Consider the following 10314-nt stretch of genomic DNA (forward strand, 5'->3'; position numbering starts at 1 on the left):
TGTGGAAGTCAGTGAATGTTACTTTTATTGACCAACCACAGGGAAAAAAATATGGAATCACTCAATTCTGAGGAAAAAAGTATGGAATCACTCAAATTGAAGGTAGAAAATAAGGACACACCCAGTCAATTTCCTTTCCCTAAATGGACACCTGCCTCAGATTAGATCTGCTCGTTAGTCTGCAGTTAAAAACACCTGCAGACACCTTGGAGGGCTGCTGGACGAATTAGAGTGGCAAGAACCATGGCTCCAACAAGAGAAATGTCTCTTGAAACAAAAGAGAGGATTGTGAAACTTCTTGAAGAAGGTAACTCTTCACGCATGGTTGCTAAAGATGTGGGCTGTTCACAGTCAGCTGTATCCAAGATATGGACCAAATACAAACAGCATGGAATGGTTGTTAAAGCCAAGCGTACTGGTAGACCCAGAAAGACATCAAAGCTTCAAGACAAGCAACTTAAGGCCATTTGTCTTGAAAACTGAAAAAGTACAACTAAACAGATGAAGCATAAATGGGAAGAAGCTGGAGCCAATGTATGTGACCGAACCGTAAGAAATCGCCTAAAGGAAATGGGATTTCAATACAGGAAAGCTAAAAGAAAACCATCATTGACACCTAAACATAAAAGAACAAGACTGCAGTGGGCAATCATGGACTGTGGATGACTGGATGAAAGTTATCTTCAGTGATGAGTCAAGAATCTGCATTGGACAAGGTGATGATGCTGGAACTTTTGTTTGGTGCCGTTCCAGTGAGATTTATGAAGAGGCCTGCCTGAAGAAAACAACCAAATTTCCACAGTCCTTGATGATATGGGGCTGCATGTCAGGCAAAGGCACTGGGGAGATGACTGTGGTTAATTCTTCTATCAATGCACAAGTTTACATTGACATTTTGGACAGTTTTCTCATCCCTTCAATTGAACAGATGTTTGGAGATAATGAAATAATTTTCCAAGATGACAATGCATCGTGCCATAGGGCAAAAATAGTGAAGGCATTCCTTGGAGAAAGACACATTCAGTCGATGTCATGGCCTGCAAATAGTCCAGATCTCAACCCAATTGAAAACCTGTGGTGGAAATTGAAAAAAATGGTCCACAAGAAGGCTCCGACCTGCAAAGCTGATCTCGCAACTGCTATCAAAGAGTTGGCACCAAATTGATGCAGAATACTGTTTGTCACTCATCAAGTCCATGCCTCAGAGACTGAAAGCCGTTATAAAAGCCAAAGGTGGTGCAACTAAATACTAGTGATGTATTTTGAATCATCTTTTGTTTATCTGTTTTTCATGATTCCATACTTTTTTCCTCAGAATTGAGTGATTCCATATTTTTTTCCCTGTGGTTGGTCAATAAAAGTAACATTCACTGACTTCCACAATGTTTTTTCTTCATTTCTTTGGGTGTTCCTGAAAGCCAACAAGTTGCACTTTGGAATGACCTTATTATTGTATCATGTTTTTGATCAGAGTTTGTTTTACAGAATGAAATGTCTGAAGGAGTGCTCATCCAAGACTGGTGATTCCATACTTTTTGCCAGGGGTTGTACATAGACTTAATTAGTAACACAGTAACTAATGCCTTGAAACCGCCCTGGTTGGCTACACTTACAAGCATAGCAGATGTTAGCTTCTTATTTGAATTTATGTTCCATCTTAAATATTATAGTATAGTAGTATGCAATAAGTACTACATATTTAAGGTGGAATGTAAAATTAAGAAACTGCAGTAGAAGAAGCAAAATTCAGTTTTGTACTCAGAATCAGAAAATATTGAATACGTTTGAGCACTAAAATAAAACACTACAATTTCTCCTGTTTAGCTCTCATGCCTGGATTTCACTGGCTGTTGAAGGGACTCATTCGGACACGTTTGCTGATGAGTATACACTACTAGATTAAGCTCAGAGTCAAGAAACAAAAATCAATTATTTGATCTGCTTTGAACTGTGATCTGGAGGCCAAAAATCAGAGGCTCCTCAAACTACTCAATTCTCTCTCAAACCTTCCACTGAACATCTGAGGCTAGAGCTAACCAGCACAGACCCAGCCACACTGAGAACCAGGACTAAACACCAGTATACGCTACCAGATTATACTCACAATCAGGATGAAAAATTCTTCTATAAGCTCAGACTGGACTGAACTACGATCTAGAGGCCAAAAATCAGAGGCTCTGCTCTTCATACACCACTCTACTGTCCCTCCAGATACAATCACACAGCATTCATTCATACAGCAGGTAAATGCAGCTCAAATCTGATCTTTTATGTCATATGGTACACAGGTGTGCTGTTTGTGTAGATGTGTAAACAGAGGATTTTAATGCCGAAAAATTAGATAGCAGCTCTGAAATATTTGGCTGATGTGTTTTATCAAATAATATTCTCATTCATTACTCAGACTAAGGTTTAAAATACTTCTATAGAAGCTGAAGTATCAACTCTTTTTACTCTTTAAGTAAAAGTGTAAAAGTACTGATTTCAAAACTACATCAAAGTTTAAAAGTAAAAGTAATGTAAGGGAAAAATTGCCATTAAGAACAAAAGCTTAGGCCACTTTACAGAGTGATAATGAGGACACAATATTGAACACGATGTTCCATAGTTCCAAAGGTGTGAAAAGTATTCCTCACTAAAGTATTTAAAACTCTGTAGGTAGAAGTATCGATACTAGGGTTTAAAATAGAAGTTGAAGTATTAATTCAAGCTTTTAACCCCAGTAAAAGTGTTGTGCTGGATTTAAAACTATTTAAAATATAAAATTAAAAGTAATTTAAGGGGAAAAATACCATTAATGACAAAAGTTTAGGCTGAACCACAGGGTCCTATAGTGCACTACCCCCCTCCCTAAAACACTTTTTTTAAAGCCATAATGACTATAATGTTATATTATTAAAATGTTAATGTTGATAAATTTGGGATGCACCAGGTTCTCTAGTGCTTCAGCTGCATATATGCTGATTGTAAATGAATGTATTTTAGTAGAATGTAAATATATTAAAGTTAAAGTTTAGTTGGACTGGAGTTTATCTGGAGTTCTCTTGAGTCTCTGCACGGATCATCTTCATACTAGACTACATACATCTGCTATGTTCTTACTGTGTGTGTGTGTGGGGGGGGGGGGGGGGCGCGACGTGTGCAGGTGTGATGGATCACAGTATAAACCAATAGGGAGTCAGAATGGTATATGTTTATACTTCTCTACGTCCAATCACAATCAAATTCACTGGATCTGGATGGAGAGATTTATCTGGATAGGGGTTTTATTAAAAGATGAAACGTCTGAATGAAACAAGTTGAAATTAAAATAAGAGTAACGAGGCTATTTTTAAAATGTAAGAAGTAGAAAGTTCAGATAATTGTGTAAATGTAAGGAGTAGACTTAAAAAATTGTCTAAACAATAATTACGTAGTAATTATTAAGTAACGATAACCAAACCTTTACACTTAAGTAACTTAAGAAGTGAAATTAAAAATGACACATTGCGTAAATGTACATAATAGTAAAAGCTCATGACCCCTGAACAGTAACAACTCAAATCTAGAGTGTAAAACAGGAAGTTAGCACAGACTGTTAATATCAGAAATCACTTCTAACTCTGTTCCTCAAAGATCGTCAGTTTAACAAACATACAATAAAGGTCAACAAGGCAGGAGAACACAGACAACACATGTACATCTATAAATGTACCTTTTTACATGTGCATAATGTAAACATTTCATATAAATTATAAATAACATTACATAATAATAATAATAATAATAATAATAATAATAATAATAATAATAATAATAATAATAATAATAATTTTATTATATAATTATAGATTGTTGTCCAGTATCTCTCTGTGGCTATCTGTGTCTCTGTCCCAGTCTGTGTTTGCCTGTCTCCATCTCTCTCTCCATCTTTCTCTTCACCTCTCTCTTTCCATCTCTTTCTTCACCTCTCTTTATCTTTCTCTCTCTCTCTCTCCCTCTCCATATCTCTTTTCATCTCTTTCCATCTCTCTCTTCATCTCTCTTTCTCCATCTCTCTCCATCTTTCTCACTTTCTCCATCTCTCTCTTCACCTCTCTTTCCATCTCTTTTTTTCTTCTATCTCTCTCTCTCTCATCTGTTTACATCTCTTCACCTTTCTTTCTCTCTCTCTTCATCTCTCTTTATCTCTCTCTCTTGCCCCCTCTCCATCTCTCTCTCTCTCTTTCATCTCTCTTCATCTCTCTCTCCATACCTCTCTTTATCTCTCTCTTCACTTCTCTCTATCTCTCTCCATCTCTCTCTCCCCCTCTTCCTCTCCATCTCCTTCATCTCTCTCTCCATCTCTCTCTTCATCTCTTTCCATCTCTCTCTCTCCATCTCTCTCTCACTTTAATGTGTCTCACACATTTGGGTGCCCATTTGGTTGGTGTCAGACTGTGGTTAGTTTAGTGTTCCTTTTAAACCCCGCCCCCTAGACAGCAGTGCTTTTAAACGAAAAAGTAAACTTTAATTTCACTCATATTTTATAAATATTGAATAATAAAGTGTGTCTTTTAAACTATAACAGTTTTTCTTAATATGTATTTGAACAGTTTGATACCTTCCATTCATTATTGCAGTTTATGCAGACGTACTGAATCATGACCCCTGTACTGTGATACATTACAGATCACCAAGTTCTTGCCATAAGCACAGACTCAAGAGCTTAACTGAAAGTGGGATGAAAATTAAATGAATGAAAATGAAACTGTTTTGAGAACAGAAGACTCAGCAACAAATCATTGATCAACCCCAGCTCAGTTCAAAAGTAGCAAAAGGAGACCTGAGCAAAAACAAGACTGAAAAAAGGAAGTTCACTCTGAAATATAGGAAAAGCCTTAAATCGGATTTGGCAATGCAGGTTAAGGAGAGGAAGAAGGAAGTCTAAACCTCCAGACAGCTAAGAATAAAACTGTCTGGTGGTCCAAACAGAAGCTTTTCAGATTTATTCACATCAGGGTTGGTGTAACGAAGAGTTCAGAGGACGGAGCCATTTTTAAAACACCTAAGTGATTGTAAGTAGAACTAATGCAAATAATATCTGAAAAAAAGTACCTTAATTTACACTGTAAAACTGTACACATATTAGGCATGAAGTGAACAGTCAGTTCTGAATGTAAATTGTGTTAAAAGCAGGAAAATAGAAAGGGTAATATATTATATTAATATATATTATAATAATATGTTAATCAGCTATGTATTAAAATTTCTGTATATACTTAACTGATGATAACTGATGCACTTAAGCACCAAAATGTCTGATATTATGTTATAATTTTGAAGAATCATTTTACTGATATAAATTAATTATTTCTCTCTACAGTCTCTGGTTTTCTTCAGAATGGTCTTAAGCTGTATGAAGATGACTGTGTTTGTGGTCAGTGTGCTGCTCCTGGTGACTGTTTCTGTGTCTGTACAGATGGTAAGAGGCAAACACTATATGTCAAAATGTACCGTACTATAACGCACACTTAACATCCTTTAATTTTGCCAAAAATCATCAGTGTGCTCCTTAAGTATGAATTTTACAAGTCAGGTATTAAGAAGCAGTAAAGTCACTCTGCTGAAGTACAGCATTTTACAGGTGTATCAGTTTAGTTATCCAGCACCGAGACTGGAGCAGTATTAGCTTTAGCCTCTAACCTCACTAAGCGCTAACTCTTTCACAGTTCAGAGGCGAGTATATTGAACTGTAGTCCTCGTGTTTATTGTGTTCAAACAAGCTATGTAGGACGAACCCGGCTTCCTGGAACACTCAGGGTTTCTCAGTGTAGTGCTGTCAGGTGGCATTTGGAAATCTGTGTAGATTAATATCTAGCACTTTTTTTACGAATTAGTTTGGCTTACTTAGTTTATCTTTAATGAAATAGAAGGAAAACATGGTGACACCCCAGTTCCTTACTAGTGTCGCATAATGCGCCTTATAATCAGGTGCGCCTTATGTATGAAAATAGGCCAAAAATTTGAGTGTGCTTTATAATCCGATGCCTAAGCCTTACAGTGCAAAAAACACAGTACTAACCAAATGCACAAAAACACACAAATACACTTGTCTACTCCCTGTAGAAAGGTACTGCCAAAAGAATAGAACTCTCTGAGCAGATAAATACGCATGAGTCTATTGGTACCATCCATAATGCCAGGTGTGGTATTGACCAGGGGCAACTGGTCTCAGCCCAGGACCCACAGTTTCTTATGGTCATTTCCCAACCCACTTTTAAAGAATACAAACCAAACACAACCACATTTATTTTTGAAAAATAGCCTTTAAAAACCCATTCAAACATACATATTCATACAAAGTGAATTTAAGAACAATTTTGTAAGAACCTGGGGAGGGACAACTACATGTATAAAAGTTACTAAATTAAGGCACACCAGATCATAAAATGTGCTGTAAATAATTATTATATTTTTATATATAAAGCGCACCAGATAATAAGGCGCATTGTGACACTAGTAAGGAACAGGGATGTCACTGTGTTTTCCTTTTAATTTAATTATGTCTCATTGTAAATATTAAAACTGCACAAAATAAATAAGGCCACCAAATAATTTTATATATATATATATATATATATATATATATATATATATATATATATATATATATATATATACATATACATATATATATGCATATCTCTGCATTCAGAGAACATTAGTAAAACACTTCCTGTCTCTTTTTTCCCCCAATATAAAAGACTACAAAATCAGATTAGCAGTTTTTTTTATGTATTTATTTTTTTACAAGCTAATAAACTCATTCTTATACCACGAATTCATCTTAAATAAATGTATTTTTAATCTTGCAGCGTATCAGTGGACAGGTTCTGCCCCTGGACATGGCTGAAGGCTCTGTGGACGACTCCTATGAAGGCTGTAAAGACCCAATGTTTAAATTAGTAAACTCAAAATACATTGAAGAGGAAAATAATGCAACTGCTTTTTGCTCTGCCGGCTGGAAAAAGGCACCTAATCACTACCAGAGCACTGGACTGGGGAGACATCAGTCCACCGCCATACGCATGTACACAGAGAACTGCGTTTACCTCCAATTCAACAACGCATCTCGTAACGGATCAGCAGAGTACAAATCTGGAGACTTTCAGTTTTACTCTCTGCACTTCTTCTTAACAGACGCCATTCAGCAACTCAAACGAAACCAGACAGGGTGTTTAACCACATATCGCAGAACTAATATTAAATTTCAAAAAGATGTTCTCAATAAAACCGTTCGATTCGGGTCGTTTACCTCCACCTCTTTAAAACACAACTTACACGGATTTGGTAGTACGTCCTGTTTTAAAGTGGAGACTTGTTTTGGAGCCAGTGTGGAAAAATATTCTGCATTTCCAAGTGAGAGGGAGGTGCTGATCCCCCCGTACGAGGTCTTTCGTGTAACTTCTATTAAAAAGAACACGCACTGTAACGTGGTTTATGAGCTCAAAAGTGTTGGAAAGAAGAGCAACCTTCAGTGCATAAAAATTAAAAACACATCAACAGTATTAGTTCCATCCTTATTTACACCAGTCCTGATGTTTAACCTCCTACATTCGGTTTTGTAAATTAAAATGGAAATGTAGCCTATATCTAATATTTCTCATTTTAGGATTAAAAGTAAAGTAATATTATAAGAATTATTATCCCACAGTTAGTTCTGACCCTGCAATGTGATTGGCTGAGAGGCGTTTTATGAGTGACATTATTAACTGGTAATGCCCCGAATGTCTCCCTGTATTACTCCGCCACATACAGGTAACCTAGCAACGATGCAGCGCTTACACTTAGATTTCCACAATTTTGACTAAAATGTCTGAAAATAGAGACCTAGCAACCTAGCAACAATGCAGCGCTTACAGCGCAGCTACAAACAGAGCAGCTATGGAACTATTTTAGAGTTTTTATAACCAAACTGATTGTATTTCTCATCTCCTTTAACTCAAAACCTTTTAATAAACAGCGATAATAGAACTGTGGAATAATTGCAATAATACACTCGAGGTTTGTGCTATAACGTGTAATATTGACACTGCTGTGCTGATCTACCCTATACTCGGCCTGCAGGCTCGTGCCTACGACTGCAGTGCCAATATGTTTTGTATGTAATATTTATAAATGATGCATCTGAATAAATACATGCAAAATAAAGTTTTGCTTTATAATTGCCTACATTTAGCTTTTTCACCATGAATGAGTTCACATAAATGAGAAAATATACATTTTATGTTTCGAACGTAATTTCATATTCATTATAAAACGGGCAATGTATTTAAGAATATTTCATATACATACATATGTTTTAATCATTTTTAAGGCTTACTTTTTAAAGCTGCCAGGGATCAAATCAGACTATGTTTTAAACATTTAATTTAGGGCGCTTTCACACAGACTTGGGTGTGCTTTCTCTGTGGGTTCTGCTTTCAACACCAAACCTTCCCACACATACACACAAAAAGCAGTGGGTAAAATAGTGGCTTGCAAAAGTATTCATGCCTCTTAAACTTTTTCACAATTTCTCTTCTTGCAACCACAAACTGAAATGTTTTTATAGTTTTTTTAGATGATAGACCAGCACGAAGTAATTGTGTAAATATAATTGTGATTTGAAAACCTCCCTTTACTCTGAACCCCCTAAATAAAATCCAGTGCTATCAATTGCCTTTAAAAGTCACTTAAGTAGTTAATAAATTCCTGGAGCTGTGTGCAATTTAGTCTCAGTATAAATACAGCTGTTCTGTGAAGGCCTCTGTGGTTTGTTAGAGAACACTAGTGAACAAACAGCATCATGAAAACCAAGGAACTAACCAGACAGATCAGAGATAAAGTTGCGGAAGAGACAAATCCAAAACTTTGAGCATCACAAAAAGTACTGTTCAATTCATCAAACAACAATAGGAAAATAATTCAACCACTGCAAAACTACCAAGACATGGTCACACTGGTCAGACAAGCAGCCAAGAGGCCCATGGTCACTCTGGAGAAGCTGCAGAGATCCACAGCTTAGGCCAAATCAGTCTACAGGACAACAATAAAAGTTGTGCACTCCACTAATTTGGCCTGTATGGAAGATTGCTAAGAATAAAACCTTTGATGAGTGGAGGAGGCAGACCACATGTATATACTCATTTTTGGTTATATCTACAGAGTCCAAGAAGTATTTGATCCCTTGCTGATTTTCTTTGTTTGCCCACTAATAAAGACACTATACTTCTGCACTTTTAATGGTAGATATATTCTAACATGGAGAGACAGAATATCAAGACAAAAATCCAGAATATAATTTTAAAGAATATATTTTAATTAATTTGTATTTCAATGAGGAAAATAAGTATTTGATCCCTCTTGCCAAACACACTCAATACTTAGTGGCAAAGCCTTTGTTTGCAAGCACAGCGGTGAGACGTTTGTTGTAGTTAACCACAAGTTTAGCACACACACCAGGGGGAATTTTGGCCCACTCTTCTTTGCAGATCCTCTCTAAATCATGAAGGTTGGTGGGCTGTCGCTTGGCAACTCTGACCTTCAGCTCCCTCCATAGATTTTCGATCGGATTGAGGTCTGGCGACTGGCTGGGCCACTCCATGACCTTAATGTGATTTTTCTTGAGCCAATCCTTTGTTGCCTTTGCTGTATGTTTAGGGTCGTTATCATGTTGGAAGACCCAACCACGGCCCATTTTCAGATCCCTGGCAGAGGGGAGGAGGTTGTCCTTCAGGATTGTGCGGTACATGGCTCCATCCATCTTCCCAGTGATGCGGTGAAGTAGCCCTGTACCCTTGGCAGAGAAACACCCCCAAAACATTATGCTTCCACCTCCATGCTTGACGGTGGGCACAGTGTTCTTGGGGTCATAGGCAGCATTTTTCTTCCTCCACACATGGCGGGTGGAGTTGAGGCCAAAAAGTTCAATTTTGGTCTCGTCTGACCACAAAACCTTCTCCCAATAACTTGGTTCATCTTTCAAATGATCATTGGCATACTTGAGGCGCGCCTCCACATGTGCTCTCTTCAGCAGGGGTACCTTTCGGGCACTGCAGGATGTGAATCCATTGTTGCGCAAAGTGTTGCCAATTGTTTCCTTGCAAACTGTGGTCCCAGCTGCCTTCAGGTCATTTGCTAACTCCTGCTGAGTGGTTGCAGGACGATTTCTGACCGTTCTCAGCATCATTGCCACCCCACGAGGCGAAATCTTCTTTGGAGCACCGGGCCGAGGTCTGTTGATTGTCATGTTATACTCTTTAAACTTTCTGATAATTGCACCAATAGTTGTTACTTTCACATCCAACACCT

General features: G+C 37.4%; 1 protein-coding gene across 1 annotated transcript; it reads left to right on the forward strand.

The window, feature by feature from the left end:
• The first annotated feature begins 5353 nt into the window (after positions 1 to 5353).
• Positions 5354 to 8036, forward strand: LOC103045155 (NAD(P)(+)--arginine ADP-ribosyltransferase 2-like). The gene is made up of 2 exons (XM_007253730.3): positions 5354 to 5443; positions 6837 to 8036. The coding sequence occupies exons 1-2, from the start codon at positions 5363 to 5365 to the stop codon at positions 7587 to 7589; spliced, it is 834 nt and encodes a 277-aa protein (XP_007253792.3). The 5' UTR covers positions 5354 to 5362; the 3' UTR covers positions 7590 to 8036.
• Positions 8037 to 10314: the final 2278 nt, after the last annotated feature.

The sequence above is a fragment of the Astyanax mexicanus genome, chromosome 7, assembly GCF_023375975.1.
Source record: "Astyanax mexicanus isolate ESR-SI-001 chromosome 7, AstMex3_surface, whole genome shotgun sequence".
Taxonomy (NCBI): Eukaryota; Metazoa; Chordata; class Actinopteri; order Characiformes; family Acestrorhamphidae; genus Astyanax; species Astyanax mexicanus.